The 26,707-nt window shown below is 34.5% G+C and overlaps 1 protein-coding gene across 1 annotated transcript in view; it reads right to left on the bottom strand.

The window, feature by feature from the left end:
• Positions 1 to 26,707, bottom strand: part of LOC149780798 (inositol 1,4,5-trisphosphate-gated calcium channel ITPR3-like) — a 265,188-nt gene that overhangs the window by 161,662 nt on the left and 76,819 nt on the right. The window contains exons 13-17 of the mRNA XM_089936233.1: positions 21,359 to 21,453; positions 19,720 to 19,845; positions 13,268 to 13,348; positions 6,974 to 7,159; positions 6,186 to 6,308 (exon numbers count right to left, since the gene is read on the bottom strand). Coding sequence (XP_089792359.1) covers positions 6,186 to 6,308; positions 6,974 to 7,159; positions 13,268 to 13,348; positions 19,720 to 19,845; positions 21,359 to 21,453 — 611 coding nt within the window. The remainder of the gene's footprint in view (positions 1 to 6,185; positions 6,309 to 6,973; positions 7,160 to 13,267; positions 13,349 to 19,719; positions 19,846 to 21,358; positions 21,454 to 26,707) is intronic.

The raw sequence follows: 26,707 nt of genomic DNA, 5'->3' as shown, positions 1-26,707 counted from the left end.
AAAGGCGCTACTACAGTTTGGTGGAGAATTTAAAATGGAAATGTTGTGTTAAATTGTATTCTAAAACTTTTACTGGATTTTGGGGAATTCCATTTTATTTTAGACTGTGCTGACTCCATATGAAAGTTAAGTAGCAAAATTTTTGTATATTCATCTTTAGGACCTTTCTTTACACTTTATTCTACAATTTTATGAAGTGATCTGTCAGGTAAAAATTTGTCATTAGAGATCTATATGTGCCTTTGATTCTAGTGATTCTACTGCATCAAAATGGATAGAAGCTGCATGGATTTCAGTCTCATGCCACCTTTTTCTGGTGATGGAAGCCAAGAACAACTAGCCGCAGCAGTGGGAAAATGAATGGATCAAATAATAAAAAATAAAAAACAGGAAACGATAAAGGACTATGATCTGAACACGGACAACACTATTGCATGGACTTCTTAACAAAAAAAAAAAATCATTAACAAAACTAGACATAAAAAAAAAAAAAGAAAAATTGTTGACAACCAGGAAACGATAAAGGACTATGAACTGAACATGGATAATACATATGCAAGGACCTCTTAACAGAAAAACAAAATGCAATATCGAATACTGGAACAAGGACCTACACTCAGTGTATCAACGGAAAACAGACAAAATGATAACCCACACAGAACGAAAGAAACAACACCAAGGAAGAAATGAGGGAGACATGTACAATGGCTAATGACGGTTTCTTAAACCCAGGCCTCTAACAAGAACCGAGATCAAGGCTGCAAATCACCCTAGTGTTGACAGAAAGACCACATGTGAGAAACACAGCTCCCCGATACCACACATGCTAATGCGAAAGAACCTAACTTTACTGGATGTTGATGAAATTCTAGCCTGTAGTCGGCATCATGGCAAGCGCGTTTATAATGTTAAATGGCAAGACTTCCCCAAGACTACATGGGAACCTGAAGAAGCGTTACCGCAGTTTTTGCTCCGGGAATTTCATGTAACAAAGACACAAAAAGGAAAGAGAAGAAAGTATGCAAAGTGAAGATTCCAAAGGGACTTGATCAATTAGTTCTTAAAGGTGGACTCATTATATTTGTTTTGCTGTGCTATACTTTCCTATCAACCTTTTCTTCCATATCTATCCTGCACATCTTCCTTCCTATGGTATAGCAGAACAGATGTATAAATCCCACACTTGGACAATTGACAGCTATGTTGCACATTCCAAATGGATTATTCTTTGCAAACAAATAACTACTGTAATTTTAAAAGCAGTCTATGGCACAATGTTAGTGCCAGTTCTTATTCAGTTCAAGAAAATCTTGAAACCCTTGTGATACCTTTAAATTACATTCAAAGTGAAGTGACATTCATGGAACATTATACAAAATACTATAGATTGGTGAGAAGTCAGACATTTATGGAACTGTTGTTCATGTGACTTTTGGTAGACAAAGATGATATATAAAGTATTAGTGTGATTAATAATTAAGTGTTTGAAGTTATTTTACATATACATGTATCAAGATATTTACCTAAAATTAGCATCCATAAGACCTCTTGGGATTATAAAGTTATTTCTGTTTCTAATTGAAAAGATTGTAATAAATCGCAATATTTTTTTACCTTAATACCCTGCACTATGGAATGTAAATTCTATTTAGGGAGTAGATTTTGTAGGTTTGTAGTGTGCAAGGAAGTGTGTGTGAACACTGATGCCACATAAAACATTATGAAATACATGTCTAAATCCAATTTATTCAATAATTTGACAAAAATAATAGTATGTTATAAAAATTTGGGGACCAAATTTTGCTGGGCCGGAGGGACATATTATAGGGCTAAATTTAGTTATTTCAGGTGCTATGGTATTTATATTAGTTTTAGAAGGAAAGATATATTTGTGTATAAATTTTCTAAATTCTCTATATAAATTTAATAACAGTATGTCTATGATAGAGTAACTCTACAGTCACTGTTAGATTTAGTGGCAGAGATTTGGGGTCAATACAAGGTTACCAGCAGCTATTCAAATGCTATGGTGTCAAGTTACAGTCCAGAGAAATTGAAACAAAGGAGTCAGTAGAACAGTTGGAAGATGTGTTTGTAAAGCTAATTAAAATCAATTATCACAAGTTTGCCATAATGCTTAAACATTAAAATTAGTGACCATTTGAAGGGAAATTTGAATCTCTTTTAGTAGGTATAAGGTGCTTAAAATAGAGTTGAGTAGTTATAGTTTAATTTTGAAGTAATTTGCTCAAAAGGATAAAGTTTACAAGTAATTTCATATTCAAAATAATATTTTTGTAAATTCTAACACACAGCATCAGTGGAAAAAGAGTGTGTATGGAGAGTACATATATGGCTTTATTTTGGATTACAAAATTTAGATTCTGTGCATTGTGATATGTAGATTAGAGTTAGATAAAGGGTCTGCACCTAACACAATCAGACCAGAATATTAGTTTAGAATAGGTCTTCAGGGAATGTTTTCTCTGAAGTCCGCTAGGATTGTTTAAAATAACCAGGTCAAACATAGTGCAGGGAGTCAGCATGAAGAACTAGGGGCAACATACATCATTAAAGGTAGAAAAAGAAGAAACCCTCTTGCTTGTGACTAATTCCCCATAGCGCAGTGACATCAGAAAGGCGCTACTACAAGTAACCAAGTTTCATGGCTTTATTAAAGGAAAATAAAGTCAATGAATTAAAAAAGAAAAGAAAATGTATACTTTGTATGGCACATTATATACCCACTCCATGTTTCATAGTCATCAATATATGCATTAGCAATATACCTTTCATGTTTTGACCCTGAAATCAGTAGGCCTCTTCTATACCTTAAGTGCAAGTCGTCTGCAAACTTAGGTCAAGGCATTGTGTCAAGGATGAAAGTTATTATGCAAAATCCATTTTTCCACATTCCATCACACTGACTATGACATTTTCCCCAAAATCAATAGGCTTCCTTTTTACCCAATGTGTAAGTCATCTGCAAACCTTTGGTAACAATACATGATCGAGAACTGAAATTTTGTGAAAATACCATTTTCTTCTTTTAGTCAGTGATCTTAACCTTTGATCTATACCAAAACCTGATAGGCTTCCTCCTAATTACAAGTTCAAGTTATCCACAAAATAATTTGGTTCAGGTCTGTAATGTTATTGTGCAGAAACAATTTTCCTTCTTACAATCACAGTGACCATGATATCTGACCTTTGACCCACTAAGTTGATAGGTTTGTTCCATATGCAAGTATGAGACATTCACAAAGTTTGGTAAATGTAGATAGTGGACATAAATTAAACTGTTAACAGACAGATGGATATAACATTGTTTACCTTAGGGCAGACATATACTAGACCTGTTAGTGACCTTGACACTGAAGATATAACCTTATACACAAGATTCCAATGGATTGAGAAATATAAATCTGCCATGATTCATCCTTGTACTTCAAACAGTTTTAAAATATAGAGAAAAAAAAAACTTAAACTACTGACTTGTGGACCTAAAATGTAAAATGCAGCCCATTCTCTAACGAATATATATAAGTGTAGCAAATTTCATCCATTTTATCATCAGCAGATCATAAGTTATGGGAAAGAAGGAAAAAATGTCTGAAGCCAAAAACACTGACCTGTGACCTTGTCTTTAAGAGATAAGTTCAAAAATAGTGACAAACCTTGTAGTGATGATGTACAATGTTTACACATTCCTTATGTATATGATCGTACTTTAAAGTGCATAAAATCAATGGAGAACATATCCTTTATCACATGACTGTTGTCTTACATCACATAAGCTCATAATAGTATTTTAATTTAAATATATAAATAATAGGGGCCATAAGTTAGATTAGTTCCACAAAACTAATTCTGTCACACTCAAATACAGTGGACTGCTGTTATTATTATTATTATTGATGACACACTGCCACTCAGACTTCATCATATCCTTGCCATAATAACTGTTCATATTATTCTACCATTTTTAACTTCTATGTACATTTTAATTTAAATTCTAGATTTACACCAAGCTTTTCAGTGCAAACCAAAATAATACACTCTCTGTAAATATGAGCAAATTTTTAATGCATACAATATACTTTATCAGCTTTTATCCATGAACTGAGTGTCATTTTGTTTATAAACTATGCTTTGTTGCCATGTATTTGTGAGAAAAATAATCCTTCATTACACATTGGTGTTGTATAGGTAAATTCCGCCGTTAGGTATCAAATTTTGTGTCAGACACTTGGCACAGCCTCATGTCTGGTGAAAAATTCTAGCTCTCATTTTGGAGATTTCTTATCCTACACCAATGCATAATGAAGTATTCTATTAATTTCAAACAGCTCAAAAGTTATGGAATGAAAAGAAAAGTATGATGGAAAACTTCAAATAATGACCCTAAAGACAACACCATATGTGATACACCAACATGCCTTAAAGTGTTCATCTAAATTGCATTGCTCGAATGCCTCTAAAGTTGTACAGAAGCAAGGATAGTGTGTTGTTAAAAGGTCACGATAATCCAAGCTGTCCTTAACAGATTGACCTGTGACTATGATCCAGAGGATAGGATCAACAATGTGGCATGAAACTTACCTTTTAATGACGATTCATGCACATGTGTATAAACTTTAATCCTTAATGTCAAATGTTTCTGAGTTATGGAGTGGAAAGGAAAGTATAGTTAAAACTTTAAAAAATTGACCTATTACTTTGACCTTGAAGATTAGACCTTCAACACGATATGTAAAACCTTCAAATGATGTACAAGCATCCCAGAATTCATCCCTTAATCTTGAACATCAATCTCTACAGCAGTGGAGCAACAAGGAAAGTGTGATGGACATCTTAATATATAGCCTGTGACCTTGAGTTTAAAGATGAAATAACTATTGTACTGGCACATGTACCTTCTAAATAAAATGTGTTTAAAGTAACCCAAGTTCTATCCATTAATCTAAAAAGAACTATATAAAGTTTTAGAGTAAAAGGAAAGTATGACAGACAGACAGATGGAACAAGAATACCATGTCCCTGCTTTTTGTGAAAAGGTGGGTGATAAATATAGAAACATTATGCTAAATCTGTGCTTTACAACACACTAGTTGTATTGCATTCACAATATAAATATGTGCTTCAGTTCAAACAGATTACATTAAGGGGTTGCCAGCAGTTTCTCTCTGTCCCTCTGTTAATACATATGATCATTACAATCTCTAACAATATTCAGAGGTGCTCCAGTTCAAATGGAAACTCATGGGGTCCAGGAGTTCACCTCTCTGCTATAAATAACCTGCTCTTAGTAATTTATATATGTCCCTCTGGCGATGCATGTGATCACTAAACTCATTAAAACAGAAACTAAGAGGTGCTTCTTCTTTCTGTTATAAATCAATAAAAAAACATTTATTTAAGCAATATCTGTCTGGCTCTATGCAGGTGATCACTACAATCTGGTATTAAAACTATTAATTTTTGTGTTATGCCACAGTACTGCTGTAAATTTTTCATGTTTATTTCACCCTGGAAGGCAATTTTATTAAGCTTGATCTGTTTTACAAACAAAGCAAAAATGACCAACCTGGTCTAGACTGTATGCCATGACTCACCTGGTCTAGATATGTATGACATGACCTATATGGTCTAGATATGTATGACATGACCTATATGGTCTGGATATGTATGACATGACCTATCTGGTCTAAATATGTATGACATGACCTATATGGTCTAGACCTGTATGCTATGATTTACTTGGTCTAGACTTGTATGATATGATCTACCTGGTCTAGACCTGTATGACATGACCTACCTGGTCTAGACCTGTATAACATGACCTACCTGGTCTAGACCTGTATGCCATGACTTACCTGGTCTAGACCTGTATGATATGACCTACCTGGTCTAGACCTGTATAACATGACTTACCTGGTCTAGCCCTGTATGCCATGACTTACCTGGTCTAGACCTGTATGACATGACTTACCTGGTCTAGCCCTGTATGCCATGACTTACCTGGTCTAGACCTGTATAACATGACTTACCTGGTCTAGCCCTGTATGCCATGACTTACCTGGTCTAGACCTGTATGACATGACCTGCCTGGTTTTGTCTCCTGCAAAGAGACTGACTCATCTATCTGGGTGTTTCACATCAGTTTCACATGAGGCATGATTTACCTGACTTGTCTCCAACAGTGAGACAAACTCATCTATCTGGTAATGTGTAATTCTGTCCACAATTTTCCTCTTGTCACGGATCAGTTCAACAATCATTTGGGCTACATTTAAACCAATTCCTCCCTGAAAATATATAACTATAAATGTTTAATATTGTACAAACAAATCAAATAAAAAAAGATCCAACACAATTTTCATGTCAATCGGGTTGTGACACCAAAGGCCACCATATATACTTGCTTAGAAGTCAAGTCAAATTGCAAACAATAAAGATCCTCATCAGCTGTCACATAATGTGCCTGCAGATTAGGGTCTATGTTGTTTATTTCACAGATTGTTCCTAACAAATTACACAGGCCCAGATCTACCAGCACATTATGGGACAGCATACCTGGGTCTGTGCAGTTTGCAGTTGGATTCATCTTATAAGTAAGTATATACAGGTGTTTCAGTTCAAACAGATCAAGGATGCTGATTCATTATATAACTAGGTTATTTATAGGCTTTTTCATGTATGAATGAGTATAAATCAAAATTTAAAAAATCATGATCCAAATTCACTTATTTGAAATGTCTGCTTATACTAATAAGGAATATTTCTGTAAAATGTGAGAAAAATCTGGCCCCACCAAGGACCAAAGGTTTAGGTTTATATTTGTAATTGGCCAGTATTTCATAGACCAAAATAAAGAATGATACACTTTTAACCCAACCTAATGTTTAGGAAGAAAGTATGATCAGTCTTGTGAAGGTCCTGTTTTTCCAAGCTCCACCCAATCAACACTCACCTTTTGCGTGAACTGCGTTTGGAAGAATTCAATGTATTTGGCAAAGTACAGAGCATTTTTTCTGCTTTTGCCGATCATGTAAGTATAGAGAATCTCATACGCCTCTTTGAAGACAAGGATAAGATTCTGCTCATCTGCGACTCCATCCAGGGGACACTGAAGGATCTTCACCAGCAAGTCAATCACCTGATTGGTACAAAATTCAGACAAGAGAACTGCTGTGAATTCAAATGTATTGGTGATGGAAACAAAATTTGTGGTGTAATAATTTGTGTGGTCTGCTAGTTTTTTTGTGGTGTACTTATTTTCACGGACTCTGTAGCTGCATAAAACCATTAGTTTAGATACCCTGATGAAAAAGTGTTCTGCCTTTAAAGAAAACAAGCACCTCAATCAGGCACATCAAAAAATTTAAATTAATTAAAAGCCAATTTTTTCTTGAAACAATTAAAATCAAGACCCAGTAAAATAAATAAACCAACATATTTTTTAAAAAATTCTTAAAAGCCCAAAGAAATAGAAACAGCTTCTGAGAGTAAAATGCATGGATTCTGAGACACCAAGTAAAGGGAATGGACAACAAATGCATTATAACATACTGTGAATGTCAAAGCATAAATAATGATACACTAGGATTTGATTTGAATCATGATTTGGCTTGCAAAACCATGCCAGGATATAAAGTTAAATTGACTTTATGAAACTTTCAGTCAAAATAAAATCTTTTTTTTTATAAAACCTTGAGCTTATGACAATCATACCTCCATTTTATTGAAAAAATAATATTATCCCAAAATATGTCTGCCAGACAACAACAATACACCACTCTCTCTCATCAACTTGTGTACAAAAACATGGAGAGCAGAGTAAGAAGGGGTACAAGTTAAAGGAACCTTTGATATTGTAACATAGGGATGGACATCAACAGTGAGTAGTGGTGGGGTTAGGTTAAGTGATTGAATACTCATTTAATAATTGCATTTGGAATAATTGTCAATAAACAGCTTTAACAAGAAACAATAAAAAAAAATCTTCACATTCTGTATAAATTGCCTTTATTTTCTATATATCCAATCTCCATATGATCATTTAAAACCTTACTCAAGGTGGTTTCAGCATGCATCACATGTACCAACGAAAACATTGTGTATTATGTCACTGATTTTGTATGTAAATGTGGATACATTATAGTGTTAATGTAGATCGAAAACATTGTGTATTATGTCACTGATTTTGTATGTAAATGTGGATACATTCTAGTGTTAATGTAGATTGAAAACATTGTGTATTGTCACTGATTTTGTATGTAATGTGGATACATTCTAGTGTTAATGTAGATCGAAAACGTTGTGTATTATGTCACTGATTTTTTATGTAAATGTGGATACATTCTAGTGTTAATGTAGATCGAAAACATTGTGTATTATGTCACTGATTTTGTATGTAAATGTGGAGACATTCTAGTGTTACTGTAGATCCAGATTAAAACAAGATTCTTTATTCATTCCATTACATTACAGTTACTTTTTACATAAGTTATATTCAACCGCATTTTGAATACTTTAATATAATTTGAGGGAACACAGCTGCTACAGATATGATAAGAATTTCTGGACTCCAGGAAAGGGCATGTAAATAAATCTAGATTAGCAAATAGGACATGTTCAAACTGCAATGTTTACATTCAAAGTATTACCAATACATAAGAGAATATATTTGAGAAAAGCCAAAACAATGTACAAAGTCTTACAAAATCTGCCACCACTTACCTAAACGCCATTTTCCTGGAAAGAGACTCCACTGGTACCCCAAATCTAATATCAATAAATGGGCAAAATTTCTAAGTACCCAAGCCAAAAAAGGAACTATTAAAATACAGCTTTCAATGTTCAGCTGTAATTCAGCTCCAAGCATCTCTTCCTTCCATAATAGGTGTATTAGATGGATAAAATTAAAAAGATGGTGTATCTAAACATGTTACATCTTGTGCCTCATTTTTTCTCATTTCTGCAGCACTGTAACATGCATGTGTGTGAACATGTTGTTATTATTAGCTTGTATTTTATATGTACATAATAAAGGGTCTCAAGGCAGATTAGTTTGGCATTTGTAACTAATTGAGTCACCCTCTGAAAATAGTCTGTAGTAGTAGTAGTAGCAGTATTAGTAGCAGTAGCAGTATTTAAAAAAAAGTGAGATTTATTCAGAGAAACAACAGTATGGAATACCAAATTTTTATAAATATTGTTTTATTTGTAAAATACTGATCCTATTTCTTTCCAAGTTTTAGTGACATTTCTGCTCATCACTGAAGAAAGCTCTGACAGCCAATTTGAGAATTTTAAGTTCACTGTAAACTTTGAAACTTGCTTCTCCATAATGAACCCGTATTTACGGCATGTTTTTGGACAGCAACAAATAATTACATTTTTTGTCATTTGAAGACATATTAAATTCTTTAATTTGGTGTCAGAAAACAAACAGAAGAAGATAAATTTTTGCCCCCCAAAACTGTAAAGCTCAGGTTACCATTAGCTCACATGACGACGTGTATTAGAGCCACAATTGTGTGTAAAAAGAACTGCCATGATAGTAATCTTGCAATCCACAACTGATCTTCAAAATCTACCTTACAAACTTATTTCTGTGTAATTAAGATAATAATACAAACTAAATAAAAGATTTTGGAATTATGTTTGGAAAAATAAAAGGCAGCCATCTGGATTTCGTTAAAACGGCACATGATGTAAAGAACATGTAGCACCCACAATTAATATTTATCTTCTACAAAGAGGTTTATTACCTGTAGAACAATAACTATGTTTAAACCATGGTACATAATGCCTCAGGGATAAGGGATTTGTTTTGATGCACGGTTCCAATAAATTTACTAATCCATATTGACTCTCTGCTGCATTGTTTCATGGTATAAAGCAGGGGTCATGGTTTCTAATGAAAGCCATAACTGTCACACCTGCTTGAAGTGGTTTCATTTGTAATGATGTCTACACTGACAACCAATCATATTTTTGTCAGCTGAATCAAGCTAGTAAAATATAAAGCATAAATAGGATACCCACCTCTATCAAAAGTTATTTAAGTTTATATACTAGATAGCTGTTGTTGTAAAACATAATATTGTTACTACTGTAATAATTTTGATGGATAAGTTTATCATACATTATGCAACAAGTGAGGAGGCACTGCCTAGTTCATAGAGGGACTCTCCCTTGCCAAAATTGTCTCCAAAGAGGCCAGAAGGCTGTCTACAGAAGCGACCTCGAATTATTGATTCTGAGGATGCATCACAAAAAGAACCGTCTACAAAGAAAGCTGCTCCAGATGATAAGTCTGATTATCTTGAACTCGAGAGTGCTCCACCCGGTTCTGTACATGGTCACTATAAACATTATACATTAAAGCAAAAGCAGGATATCATTAACAATGCAAAATGTCTGGGAATTAGACCTACAGCAGAAAAATTCAAGATTCTGAAATTCACTGTGAATACCTGGATGAAAATTGACTTTTCTGTTGATCTGAACGTGAATGGACATTTGCCTAAGTGTGGATGACCCATTTCATATGGACAAGCTACGTATGATAAGATAGCTCAGTGGGTGCTCACTCAGCATGACTTACAAATTCCAGTCAGTGCTGAGCGAATATGTATATATGCCAAAGAGCTTGTCTCAAAAGAATTTCTGGAGAGCAAATTCCGTGCCTGTCATTCTTGGGGAGAGGGTTTCATGAAAAAACATGGGTTTATGCTCAGAAGCAGGGCCTCTCTTGCCCAACATTTACCCATGGATTTGGAAGAAAAGATTGCTTCATTCCACAAGTGTATGATGGATAGATTTGAGGACGATGAGTTTGATGATAAGTTTATTATTAACATGGACGAGACACTGATGTACTTTGATCTTGTGCCAGGGAAAACGGTGGACAAAGTAGGAACGAAAAGCATTCTGATTAGTACAACTGAAGCGAAGAAGAGACATACTAGAGTCCTTTTAGCCATTGCAAGTTCTGGCAACATATTACCCCAAATGATTATTTTCAAGGGAAAGAGACATCTAGATCTGAAGGCACCAAAAGGGTGGATTATCGCAGTTCAAGAGAAAGCATGGATAGACAAAACACTAATGCTGCGATGGATTGAAGAAAATTATTTGCCATTCACCAGAAGAGAGTGATTACTATTAGTTATGGACTCATTCAGGGCTCACATTACTGATGACATGAAGAAACAGGCGCAGCACGGAAACGTTGTGCCAGCAATAATACCTGGAGGCTGCACACCAATAAACCTGCCAAGAGCTACCTCTGCTGCAGCTGGACAGAATACATCAGGGATGCTAAGAATGTGTTAAAATCATCTGATGAAAGCAGCAATGGATGGATCAAGACAGCCAGCAAACAGACTGTATTGGACTGGGTTGTAAATTCCAGGGATACATTGAAGGAAAAGCGCACATTGATAATGAAATCTTTAATGGTATGTTTTATCAGTGTCAATATGAGCAGAAGTGAAAACGTGCTGATCAGAAATGCTGAACAATTAAATGATACGGATGATAATAGTGATACAGAATTTGAGGGCTTTTTGCCTGAGGAACCAATGGGGCTATGGACAAGCTACTTAAAATTGAATAATATTTTCAAATATATTTCAACATTAAATCATATTTCTTCTCGTTCTTTGATATTGTTATTTACTGTGTATGGCTTAATATTAAAATGTTTATCTATCTATCTATCAATCTTAATCTATACATACATAAATACATACATACATACATACATACATACATACATACATACATACATACATACATAAATACATACATACATACATACATACATACTAACAGCTGCTTCACTTGGCACTCAGCATTAAGAGGTTAGTGTGAGGACTGGTCGACCTGGTGTCAGGATAATGTGACTGGGTGGGACATCATGCTACATGTCTGCTGCATGATGCCCAAGTGCTAGACATCACTATAAACTGACACACTGCAGACATCATAGCGATGTGACTGAAATTTTTTTAAAGTTATGTTCAAAATCCAAATGACACACAAGACATACATATGATTAGGAAATTTTAAATTATATTAGTTCACAGAAGTTCATGATCACATTAAATAATTGGCAACCAAATTAAGCAAACACACTGTGAATTTTACTTTAAAACAATGCAAAAGATCTTCTTAGATTGTGTCCGAAAGTATAAGTTGTAGAAAAAATTATAGCGGAGCAATGTCCGAAAATTACAAGGCATTTAAATATTATATTTGCCCCCCCCCCCAAATGGTATCCAAAAACAAACTGTGTCCAAAAACATTGCATAAATACAGTAGTATCTCTTTTGTTTGTGCTAAAATTTGGTCAGATGGGGGATGACTTATCACAGAAAAAGGCTTTCATACTAAAAAATGTGCTAACATTTGGTAAAAGAATGGGACGGCTTATCACAGAACAAGGCTTTCATACTGAAAACTGTGCTAACATTTGGTAAAAGAAAGGGATGGCTTATCACAGAACAAGGCTTTCATACTGAAAAATGTGCTAACATTTGGTAACAGAAGGCTAAATCTCCAAGCATGGTTTTATCATAGGAGGAATGTGACACCTATACTTGGCTAATCCAAGTAAGGCAAAAATCATGGCAACTTTTTCTTTGTTACTTTTAGGCTTGTCAATAAATAGAAAGTATAGGAATTCAGGATAAATATTATCTTTTTAAGAGATACATCTAAAACAGTCAAACAGGTCTTAAGCCACCACCCCTGGAAAATGAAGAATATGGACTTTTAAGACACAAGTCTACTTGAAAGGTGTGCAATCTCTACAATGGATTGGTTTCAGTGCCTAAAAAAGGCAGGTAATTGCTTTTGAGAGATGACATTTAAGGAAGATATGACTGTATTCTCTACAGCTGTCCAAGCATGACATGCACACAGTTTTGATCTTTTAGTTTGTAATAAAATTATTCTGTTACTTTTGATATGTATATTGAAAAAAAAATGGGATTATGTATTGTGAATTTTATCTCTTGCTTCATCTTAAATAATGTATGTCTTCCAACTTTTGGCAAGCATGCTGTAATGAAAGCCCTTATTAAAAGTTTAATCATATATATATATATATATATATATATATATATATATATATATAGATATATATATATATATATATATATATATATATATATATATATATATATATATATATATATATATATATGTCTCTCTCTCTCTCAAACTATAGATATATATATATACACCTCACCCTTAGATTTCTCATCAGTTTCTGTCTGTTCTTGTTGGGTTGGTTTTTTACCATCATAAATTTTCTAAGTTCTTCCAGAGCCTGTAAAATCAAGTCAAGAACAAAAGTCCCAAGTGGGTATGATATCATTCATTACTTCACTAAGCATGCTTATGTAGTATTACAACACAACCTTATATATGCCATCTCTGAATCATTATACAATGTATTATGGTACTCTGATAAAAATTATTTCCTAAATTAAAGGCATAATTAGCATAATTAGTACAACTGGATCTTGCTCATAATCCAGCTTATCCAAAATCTGGCTGATATAAACCTACTTAACAAGTTTCATCAAGCTCCTATTGAAACTTTAATCTCTACAGTGATATAACATTATCTATGCAGATGCAAGATGACCCAAGTAATATGCAGATTTTTCTCAATATAAAAGTCATCCAACATCTGGATGATATGAACATTTTTTACCAAATTAGATAAAAACGAATTTAAAAAAATACAGTCTTTTGCATGGTAAGAGCTCAGTCAATCAAATCCAACATCACCTCATTAATATACGTACATCTCACTCATAAAATTTTTAGGTGATATCCTGAAGATTCAAGTCTAATTACCAAGTTTGATCAAAATCATATCTATAGTGTTAACAAGCTTGGATAGATGCATGTTCATAAGATCTTGATAATATAAACTTATATAAGAAGCTTGATAAAAATGAGACAAGAAAATTGGGCCTCCATAGAAATTAAATATGCTTCTATTTAATATGTTCAACAAGCTTATAAATCAGCAGGTAAACTTTAAAAACTGTCAAATAAGATTTTAAATTAACAATGGAATACCTACTATTTTTATAATGCTATTAACTAACTGTTAATTTCAACTCAAGTCCTACTTACCGTCAGCACCATGTGTGTTTTCTTGGCATTCAGAAGCAGACCTTGTTTTCTCTACAATAAAAGAGCAACATATGTATTGCAGGGAGGCTGGATAGTGCCACAATTGTTTTTATTATTTCTTATTCAAACAAAGATAATATCTTGTTTAAACAAACTAATATCATTTTTTTAAAAGAAATATTATCTTGTTCAAACAAGATATGAAAATACTTGGATGATATATAAATGACGTACTGATGGGTTGTTTGGATATGTCTTTGGTACTAGTAGCTATCCTTGCAAGCTTGGAGGTAATTATCTGTTATCCTTGCAAGCTTGGAGGTAATTATCTGCTATCCTTGCAAGATTGGAGGCAATTATCTGCTATCCTTGCAAGATTGGAGGTAATTATCTGCTATCCTTGCAAGATTGGAGGTAATTATCTGCTATCCTTGCATGATTGGAGGTAATTATCTGCTATCCTGGCATGATTGGAGGTAATTATCTGCTATCCTGGCATGATTGGAGGTAATTATCTGCTATCTTTGCAAGATTGGAGGTAATTATCTGCAATAAGTTAAATCAAGACAAGGCTGCTCACAGAAGATAAGAGGAGATACAGAAAACAGGCACATGGCTGCTATGCAAATGATTCTAATTTGGGGAAGAGAGTTTCATCTCAGGAACAAATCAATGCATTTTATAAATCAGGTTCTAGTGAAACATTTTTAGCATTTTTCAAAAGCATGTTTCCATGGTAAGAAATCTGTCACAATTCTGCTTCATTAAACTTATGAACATATTAAGCAGTTCAAGAATGCAATCACCTACCATTGTTCCCCAGATAGATTACTAGCTATCCAGATATATTGTGAGGTAAGCAAAAATACAAATGGATAAAGAAATAAAGATAAACAGATGCTAAGCTCTGCTAGCAGTGATAAGTATGGGCGGACTGACACACGGAAGAATAGACTGATGCACAGAAAATGTAATTACTTTAGTACTCCTATGCAGTCCTTAATTATAAAAATATCATGTTTTCAAAATCAACCATAGATACAATTACTTCACATGTGCATTTTCAAGTCCAGATTAAAAAACTTGCACAAAAAATGATTTAAAATGTCAGAAAGAACCAGTGTAGTTCATAAGAGTCAATAAAATAGGATTTCAATCTCTACCATATCCATCACCCATAAGACACTCTTTAGGACCTCATTAAATTCTATTATGAATTCCATCAGTTTTTTGTAGGTCTTTGGTATTTCTAGCATACTGGAACATGAATGGACAATAGGCCTTCATTAAAAGATGGTCAGGCTAGAATAATGGACAGTGACTGCATTCTGTGTCATTGAATCTGGCCCCATACAAAACCTGAGAAAATGCTGAAGTGTGAATGAATCTAATTCCTGAAATAATACCTGTATGAACCCAAAAATAATGTAACAATTGAATTTAATCAAGACATTATTTCAATCAAACAATACTTTGTTTAAACAAAATATTATTTCACTTAAACAAGGTATTTTAAAAAATTGTAGCATTATCCAGCAATCATAATATTGAGAAACCTGCAAAAATGTCCTTGCATGAAATGTTGAAGTATTTAACTGTTTATCCAAGGAATCCAAAATCACTAAAATCCCTGGTGGGTTCATTTGCATTTTATTCCACCTCTCTTAACTAAATCTACCCCCAAGCAAAGGCAATTACGTGCAAAAGTATAAAAGGAACATGTCACAGTCTGTGAAATAATAGCTGAATAAATATTGAAAAAGTAATGAACTTTGCACAGGTTGAAGATTATAGACCCATCTTGTGAGAAATATTGTTGGTGAGTGAATTTTGTCAGAATGACACAACTAGTGAGAGCATCAATCTTCCATGCAAAAAGCCCACTTGCTCAATTTACAGTACATCATAAATCACTTAAAATTTCTTAAGATCTTGAATAAATTCCACTGATATTATCATTTTCTTTGATTACAATGAAGTTATTTTTCTTATTCATTACTTAACAAGAGAGAGGTCACAACCATGTAATTTTACGTCTAATCTCTCCCAGAGCTCACAGTACTATAATACAACCGGGAAAAAAGTGATGTCATCAATGAAGTCAGAATGTAACGATCATGCCATTTTGAGCATCACCTTAAGATATTGATTTACTACAGTGGACTGTCTTAACTGAACACACAAATGATTTGTAGCACTGTATGTGCCATACAGTTCAGACCTATCACACAATGATGTGTAACACTGTATGTACCTAAGCAAGACATAGCCCTAGCATCACACAGTTCAGACGTATCACACAGTGATTTGTAACACTGTATGTACCTAAGCATGACACAGCCCTAGCATCATACAGTTCAGACCTATCACACAGTGATTTGTAACACTGTATGTACCTAAGCATGACACAGCTCTAGCATCACACAGTTCAGACGTATCACACAATGATTTGTAACACTGTATGTACCTAAGCATGACAAAGCCCTAGCATCACACAGTTCAGACCTATCATACAGTGATTTGTAACACTGTATGTACCTAAGTATGACATAGCCCTAGCATCACACAGTTCAGACCTATCACAGTGATTTGCAACACTGTATGTACCTAAGTATGACAAAGCCCTAGCATCACATAGTTCAGACCTATCACAGTGATTTGTAACAGTGTATGTACCTAAGCATGACAAAGCCCTAGCATCACACAGTTCAGACTTATCACACAATGATTTGTAACACTGTATGTACCTAAGCATGACACAGCCCTAGCATCATACAGTTCAGACCTATCACACTGTGATTTGTAACACTGCATGTACCTAAGCATGACACAGCTCTAGCATCACACAGCTCAGACGTATCACACAATGATTTGTAACACTGTATGTACCTAAGCATGACACAGCCCTAGCACCACACAGTTCAGACCTATCACACAATGATTTGTAACACTGTATGTACTTAAGCATGACACAGCCCTAGCACCACAGTTCAGACCTATCACACAATGATTTGTAACACTGTATGTACTTAAGCATGACACAGCCCTAGCATCACACAGTTCAGACCTATCACACAATGCAATGACAGATCAAAGTCTATATAAAAATATCACAAGCTGAATGAAGAGGGTAAAACATGGCCTCTGCATTCTCAAAATTTAATAATGAAAGAGAAGGATCAAGTTAAGACAAATAGGAAAGTTCTGTGAATCTAGTTTGCTAGTAATAAAGTGTCAAAGTTCTTAGACTTTGAACTTAGCTTCTCCACAAAAATGTTTAGAGAATACAGGGTCAAATTTGCTGACTCGTTATGTATTGGTGAATCTGAGTCTGTATTCATAACAGTGAATGTGAATTATATGCAAGTAATTACTGCTCAGATAAAAACAAACAGCAGTCAACAGGCTGAAAGGTTTTATAAACCTATGATCATCTGGATTAATTCAGAAATATAGATTTTGTCCAAATATCTGATAATGATAAAAAGAACTGCTTGACTGGGATATTTGTTCATTTTGATGATGAAAAAGACCACACAGAGTTCCAGAAAAATGCAATATTTGATACACATATTCTTGGAGGTGATAATTATCAGGTCATGAAATCATAAAATAGTAGAACTAAGAAATCAGAGATCCATTTAAGCAAAACCTTTCTAAATTGCAGAGATACTAAAAATTCTGGATTTTTTTTAATTTATTTTTAAAACTTCCATATCATTTTATTACTTATATTTTTCACAAATAAGATAGAGGACCTTTCCCAAAAGACAAGAAATATATATGGTTTCTACAAGGGTTCATAAGAATAATCAGGTATTTGCTGATCATCAATTGGTTAAAGTAATCTCATGGTTGAAAAGTACCTATGAACTGACTGTAAACACCACAAAAACATAAATTAACACCACTCTATCTTATCAGCTGCATTAAAGGCAATACAGAGGGCTGCATGAGATAATTCACAGCTACATTAAGGACAATACAGAGGGCTGTATGAGATAATTCACAGCTACATTAAGGGCAATACAGAGGGCTGCATGAGATAATTCACAGCTACATTAAGGGCAATACAGAGGGCTGCATGAGATAATTCACAGCTACATTAAGGACAATACAGAGGGTTGCATCAGATAACTCACAGCTTAGTTACAGGCAATACAGAGGACTGCATTAGATAATTCACAGTTAGATTAAGGGCAATACACAGGGCTGCATGAGATAATTCACAGCAACATTAAGGGCAATACAGAGGGCTGCATGAGGTAATTCACAGCTACATTACAGGCAACACAGAGGGCTGCATAAGATAATTCACAGCTACATTACAGGATATACAGAGGACTGCATAAGATAATTCACAGCTACATTAAGGGCAATACAGAGGGCTGCATAAGATAATTCACAGTTACATTAAGGACAATACAGATGGCTGTATGAGATAATTCACAGCTACATTACAGGCAATACAGAGGACTGCATAAGATAATTCACAGCTACATTAAGGGCAATACAGAGGGCTGCATGAGATAATTCACAGTTACATTAAGAGCAGTACAGAGGACTGCATAAGATAATTCACAGCTACATTAAGGGCAATACAGAGGGCTGCATGAGATAATTCACAGCTACATTAAGGGCTATATAAAGGGCTGCAAGAGATAATTCACAGCTACATTAAGGGCTATTCAGAGGACTGCATGAGATAATTCACAGCTACATTTAGGGTTATATAAAGGGCTGTAAGAGTTAATTCACAGCTACATGAAGGGCAATACAGAGAGCTGGATGAGACATTTCATAGCTACATGAAGGGCAATAGAGAAGAATGCATGAGATAATACAAAGTAACATTAAGGGCTATAAAATGGGCTGCATGAGATAATTCACAGCTATGTTAAGAGTTATATAGTGGGCTGCATGAGATAGTTCATAACTCCATTAAGGGTTATATAAAGGGTTGCAGAATATTGTGCAATATTAAGGACTATAAGGAGAGCTGCAAAAGATAATTCACAGCTACATCTACATTTAGGGCTATTTCAAAGGGCTGCACGAGATAATTCACAGCTACATGTACATTGAGAGCTATTTTATATGGCTGCAAGAGATAATTCACAGCTACATGTACATTGAGAGCTATTTTATAGGGCTGCAAGAAATAATTTACACCTACATGTACATTTAGGCTATTTAAAGGGCTGCAAGAGATAATTCACAACTACATGTACATTTAGGGCTATTTAAAGGGTTGCAAAAGATAAATCACAGCTACATGTACATTTAGGGCTATTTAAAGGGCTGCAAGAGATAATTAACAGCTACATGTACATTTAGGGCTATTTAAAGGGCTGCAAGAGATAATTCACAGTTACATGTACATGTACATTTAGGGCTATGTAAAGGGCTGCAAGAGATAATTCACAGCTACATGTCCATTTAGGACAATTTAAAGAGCTGACAAAGATATTTCACAGCTACATTAAGGGCTATATAGTTGCTGCAAGGGATAATTTATAATAAACTCTTCACAGGAAAACAATTACTTACATCATAGATCAAGGTCAGAAGGAAGGGTACCATCCCTGACACATAGTTAAACTCAATCACATGCACCTTCTCCACACACTGGATGGTGAAGGCATCATCATACATGCTCTCCCCACTGGCTGCCACCTACAGGAAATACAACACGTATCATTTAAGCAAAAACCAAAGTTGACATCTTATTTTTGCTAAAATTATGTGATTTTACCTTGAGATTTCAATGCAAATGGAAACTCCATATCTACATCTCCAACAAAGGTATCATTTTTGCTGCTTTGAAAGTATGTGTATATAAATCTATCATTTCCTTGTACAATACCATCTTTTCACTGAAAATGTAAATAAATAAGGTAAAATTACCTTGATCTTTGAGATAGTTCACAAAATACCATTAGAATTTTAATTAAAAAAATTTAAAATGAAAAAAACAGGAAAGTCATACAAAGAAATGTTATTAACTTGTCTAACCTTCCATATAAACTCGCTTATAATATAAGTCGCATGGAAAATGCTCACTGATCCGTTGTTCCATAATGTGACAGCAGACCAGAATGTTTGCAGTTCTTTTGACTAATCAGAATGAACAAACAACACTGACTTTGATCTGCTAGAACATTTTGCAATGGTAAATCAGAGTCTATACCGTTTGAAGTTGGAATTGACTTATACACAGGTATAACTGTAAGGATTTCATGAAGAATGATTAAGTTTCTGTTTTGCATTGGACCAACAACTTAAGACTGTACAATCAGCATTTAACTGCCCATAGGTCTGGACTTAAAACATCAGTGCCAAAGTACTGTTTCAAAAACCCTGCCTCAGCTGAGCTTGTTAGGTTGTTGTTGTTATTGTTGTTGTTGTTGTTATAGGCTTTAATGCCATTTTTCAGCACAAGATAGGCTATACATGGCGGCCAGAATAAATGGTGGAGGAAGAATCCAGGAAAACCCTGGAAAGAACCACTGACCCATGATAAGCTACTGGCAAGCTTTCTCACATACCCACAATGGCTGAACCTGAGACTCGAACCCACGCAGACAGAGGTAAGATGGCAGTGATCTGAAACGGTGAGTGCTTTAGACCACTCAGCCACTCGGAGCCCCCAGCTTGTTAGGTCTGTTGTCTATGGCATAAATAGCTGATCATAGTTAAATTACTTGTTGAAAATGAAATCAACCAAATTAAAAAAAGATTTAAAAGGAAAAAAAGGAAAGTCATACAGAACCAGATTGTTTACTTGTCTAACATATGATTCAAATTCACTTATAAGTCCAATAGCAAATTGCAGAGACTCAGATCTGCCAAATGCATAATGCACTGGCAGATCTGTGTCTATGCAGGTTTTTTTTCAGGAGTAATCAGTAGAACAACACACACCCTAAGACCCTGATCTGCTGGAACACTATGCAATGAAAGACAAGGGTCCATGTTATTTGCAGCTGAACTCGACTTATAAGCAAGTAAATGTGGTGTACATGAGGATTACTGTAATAATTTCTTAGATACAAAAATTGAACATAAGAAATTTCAATCTGACATTAATATTAAAGAACTAGAATACAGTAAGGTCTTCATAATCTTTCCTGTATTCATTCAGTCAGAAACTTAAGAAAAAATACTATGATGATCAATGGCTACACACCTGCCGTACTTGAGCACTGTCCCATCTCAGACCTCTAAGGCTCTGGTCACTGCTGCTGTCCATGTCACGGAACTGCTTACGGATGTAATCTTCATCTGAAAATACATAACAAACTGACACTGACCACACTGTATCACATACCCAAAAATACATATATTTTTGTAAATTCAACACAAAACAGTTTAAAGTTAAAACATGGAGATTTCAGTTTTAACTTCAATACCTTAAAATCCCATATATTTTGTTCTTATAAAGTTATGTTGCCTGAATCATATGCCTATATTCCTTTTAAATATTTAGAAGGATCTGTGGTTATTTGATTGCTTGAAGTATGCTTGTAAAGGACACACGGTACTAATGGCATGGAAAAATGGGAACCAGCCTGTAAATGGGTGAACATGAAATAGAGTATATATGGGTTTGGCTGACCAGGATTGGTTAATAATATAAGTTATGTTTTAGGAAAAAGAATCTTTTGAGAGCTTATCCTAGTTGTAAGTGAACAGAAATAGAGACATTGTTTTATTGATGGAATTTCAGTCCTTTAACAGTCTTGACCTTGGAACACTCATTACTAAAATTAGCACCTGACTCTTTGGTGCATTTTTGAAAACACATGGTTCAAACACATCCAGGTCCAGAAAATGCCATGTCTAATATTCTCTTCTCTATACAGAAGATGACATCCAGGTTTCATCTATACTGATAAATATAGGTTTGATCATGAGCACTCAAAAATTTTAAGTTATTGATTTTTTAATATCATGGTGTTTGCATAGATTTACTATGGGAACTGAATTAGTATTGTGAGTCCTATAAAGCTTGAGTTGACCGATACTCAAAGTTTATAAAGCTCCATGATTAGCATTAGTTTAATCGGTTCATGGGTATTATCTGTACCATCCTCCCTCCAGAAAACAAGTAAAAAGCAACACTTTCCTCCTCATATTGTACTCAACTGTTTTGCAGAGAAATCAAATAAATTTAAAATGAGAAGAAACTGTTTCCAAATAGGAATTTTGAATTTCTTTTTTTTTATGTGACTCAAACTCTTTGACTAGCTACACTCAGATACACAATATCAACATTTTCTTGGTGTATTGGACATCAATTCTTTACCGATAAAGGGAAAGAAAGACATCAAATATGCTAATGCAGTAAAACATCGTCCGAACTCATCATGGACATAAAATTTTGTCCAGATAATCGGTCATCCAGATTAATTAATTTATTTAGAAAATTTAACTCCAAATGGAAGCATACTGGTTAAATGGATCTATTAATAATACATTTGACTATTATTATCAGTAACTAAGTAAATATTAACATTTTGTAGACTTCTGACATATGTAGGGATACAAAAAGTAGAAGTAATTAAAATATCATTAGTATACTTTACGTAAATTCTAAATTTCATGACAAGATCTGACATTTGCACTCCACACCTATCTAAGATCTATTCTGACAACTGATTATGGAATAATAACATATCGTATATTCCCTAACTAATGCTTCAGGGGGCATTACATCTTCCAAAAGGGGGAGTGTTTATTATAGCACAATAATAAAACTTAAAATCTAAAATTTTTCATTTTATATACTCCTATAGAGACCACAGTAACATGTAGGATTCCTTCCGCCACTGAATTTAGTCAGTGTGTGTGTGTGTGTGTGTCTGTGTGTGTGTGTTTGATTGGATTTCTAATGTAGCTTTAACAATGTTTCAATCATATTGCTAAGTTGTCTGCAGTGTGGCAGTTTATAGTGATGTCTAGCACTGGAGCATCATGCCACAGACATGTAGCATGATGTCCCACCCAGTCACATTATCCTGACACCAGGCCAACCAGTCCTAACACTAACCTCTTAATGCTGGGCGCCAAGCAAGGAAGCTGTTAGTACCATTTTTGTAAGTCTTTGGTATGACTCGGCCAGGGATCGAATACACGACCTCCCACATCCGAGGCGTACGCTCTAACCACTAGGCCACCGGAGCGGTATACTCCTAAACTCAAAGTATAAATATCTCCAGAGTTCGAAATTTTCTGCAATTTCACACTGCCTTCACCAGTGACTAATGTTGATCACATGAACTATAATTCCATCATCCCCAACCAAACCAAGGTGATTACATCAGAAAACAATATATGGAAAAGGAAGATGAAGGAGGCAATCAAACTACGACAGCAGAGGCCAAAATACAACAGCAGACAGCAGAGGCCAATACAAAACAGGGACGAGGGGCTAGAATTACCACCCATCTACAACATTCGCCTCATAGCATTTGACCTATAATCACAGGTCACATGATCAACATTAGTCTCTGATGAAGGCAGTGCGATATTGCAAGACATTTCGAACTCTGAAGATGTTTATTCTCTGCGTACAGGAAATTACTAATGATTATACGCTAGCACTGTTATATCTGCAGATGATCCAACACTGTCAAACATTAGCAACAATGTTGATACAAAAGACAGAAAACCAAGCACTTATTTTGAAAACGTGCAAAATATGGTTGAAAATAAAATAATGTCACAAATACACCATGCATGTTTACTGGTACATATAAAATGCTGTCAAAGATGAATGGAAAAGAATTAAACCTGAAAGCTGGAGATACACCAAATGTCCTGGTGTGTATGCTGACAGTAATTTGAAACTTGAAAAACATAAATACCATGTTTGAAGATCTCTAACAGCAAGATTAACCCTATTAAAGAAGATTCAAAGATTATCTCAACAGGGATTTAATAATACACCTTTATAATGCTACATGTTCCTATCATTGATTAGTGTACAACTCTTGTGAGAAACTTTTATAACAGCCAATAACATAAAATACACAATATACAAATGCATGCATTGTTCTTGATGCTCCTTGTCTTACATCATCAGCAGCTCTCTTTAAGGAATTTAAGTTACCAAACAGATGTGAAATTCAACTTTAAAAAGAAAACCAGCAATTTTTTATCTACTAAATCATAAATGGGGATGCCCATGTTAATGTAACACATAAATGGAGATACACATGCTAACATGCATAAATGAGGACGCAAGTGGTGACATAAATGGGGACACACATGCTAACATTTCTGCAGCATAATTAAACAATTTTTTCATTACACGCAGCCATCGATAGTAACCTGAAAATTCCCCCACTACATATTTGAGCAATTCAAATAGCTTTTGGTATTCAGGTACTCAGGTACCAGATAAAGAACTAACTTTCCATAAATATCTGAATGCCAGTCCAGCATACAGCATAATAGGTAGTTCAGTACTCATTTTCCATATGAATTATCATTAATTTGTACAAAGGAAGCCATTCTCTTCCCACCCCCCAACAAAAGTAATATCACTTTCTGCCACTGCAGTGTTAAAAACTATTGTTACAATATTGAAAATGTTGAAAACCTAACATTTCTTTTATACAAACTTATGTCATTATTTATTTGGAAAATCCATCTCAATGGGTTCCTTAGGGTATAGATGATTCAATGAAATGACTGATAACAGTATTTGTCTGTACCATATTGCTTATGCTGGTATAGTACAGTTATTCCCATGTTGAATTGACATTTATTTGTTATATATATATATATATATATATATATATATATATATATATATATATATATATATATATATATATATATATATATATAAATATGCCACAGATTGCTTTAAATGTCTAGTTTTTGGAGTAGCAGAGGGCCTCCATGGTCATTAGTCATGTACTAAATGAATTCTTAAAACAAAATGTTATCTTATTACTAAAATCAATATAGTTAAAAGTTAAATGTATACATGCCAGATAAGTTAAGGGCACATCAATGTTAGGCAGTTTTACAATGAAAATTTAGTAACTACATCAAACTACCCAATAAACATAAACATCTTTCCCTCACTATAATGCTTTTAATTATAAGAAGGTAAGACTGGTCCTGGATCCTCTTTAATTATGTAGTAGTAAAATAAATGGTACAGTGTACTTCATTATAAGGCAATTTCACTATACACAAGCATACTCCATGGCTTACATGCACAGCATTATAATGAGGGAGGTCTGTATCATGTAATTTATTTTAATGCAGTTTCACTATACAGCAGAATACTCAATGGCTCACAGTGTTATAATGAGGAAGCACAGTATCATGTACTTCACTGTACAACAGAATACACAATGGCTTACATCCACATCATTATAATGTGGGAGTATTGTATCATGTAATTCATATAATTCACTATAGAGTGGCATACTCCACGGTTTACAGTGTTATAATGAGGGAATACCTATCATGACTTCATTATAAAGCATTCTTTATACAGCAGTATACTGCATGGCTTACTAGCACAACATTATAATGAGGGAATGTTGTAGTACTGATAAAAACTAAAGGAATAAAAAAAAAATACTTTTAATACTTTATTAGTAGGACTGCAGGAGGGGGAGGCACGGGTTGTATTTTTATCGATATTATCCACATGGTGATAAGATGACCATGGGACACCTAATTTGTTGAGATTACCATGGCAAATCCAATAAGTTGGGATTACCATGGCACATCCAATAAGTTGGGATGACCAATTGGGACAGACAATTAGCTGGGTGGATCATGGGACATACAATTAGTTGGGATGACCATGGGACATCCAATTAGATGGGATGACCATGGGACATACAATTAGTTGGGATGACTGTGTGGGCACTCAATTAGGATGAATGTGGGACATCCAGTTAGATGGGATGACCATGGGACATACAATTAGTTGTGAAGGCCATGGGACATCCAATTATTTGGGATGACCATGGGACATCCAATTAGTTGGGATGATTAAAAAATCAAATTCGTTATCACCTACATGATTGACATTATGATGTCATTTCCATCAAATACCTTCTACAGCTCCACACCATATATACTCGCTTATAAGTCAAGTCAAACTGCAAACAATAAAGATCCTGATCTGCCAAAGCATGATGCACCTGCAGATCAATGTCCATCCTGTTTGTTCTCCGATTAATCCTAACAAACTGCACAGACCCAGATCTGTCAGCAGATTATGCAATGGCAGATCTGGGTATGTGCAGTTTACAGCTGGACTAATTTTTATAAGCAAATACAAAAGGTTTATCTATATTCAAAATTTGAAACTAGAACCAAACATTGAAAACAAAGCCAATGATGGCTCTTATAACATCCAGAACTACAATACAGTGAATTGAAACTGCTTCATCTACCTGGAATAAGGTCTACAAAGTAATATGAGAAAACACATCTGGCATAGTAAAGATATTACAAATCGGCTTCAATAACTGAGAATATACAGCTTTAAAGATCGAAT

Source organism: Sinohyriopsis cumingii, chromosome 16 (assembly GCF_028554795.1).
Source record: "Sinohyriopsis cumingii isolate HCF-2022 chromosome 16, ASM2855479v2, whole genome shotgun sequence".
In the NCBI taxonomy this organism is placed as follows: Eukaryota; Metazoa; Mollusca; class Bivalvia; order Unionida; family Unionidae; genus Sinohyriopsis; species Sinohyriopsis cumingii.
The sequence above is the reverse complement of the archived record's forward strand: the minus strand, read 5'-3'. Positions and strand labels throughout refer to the sequence as shown.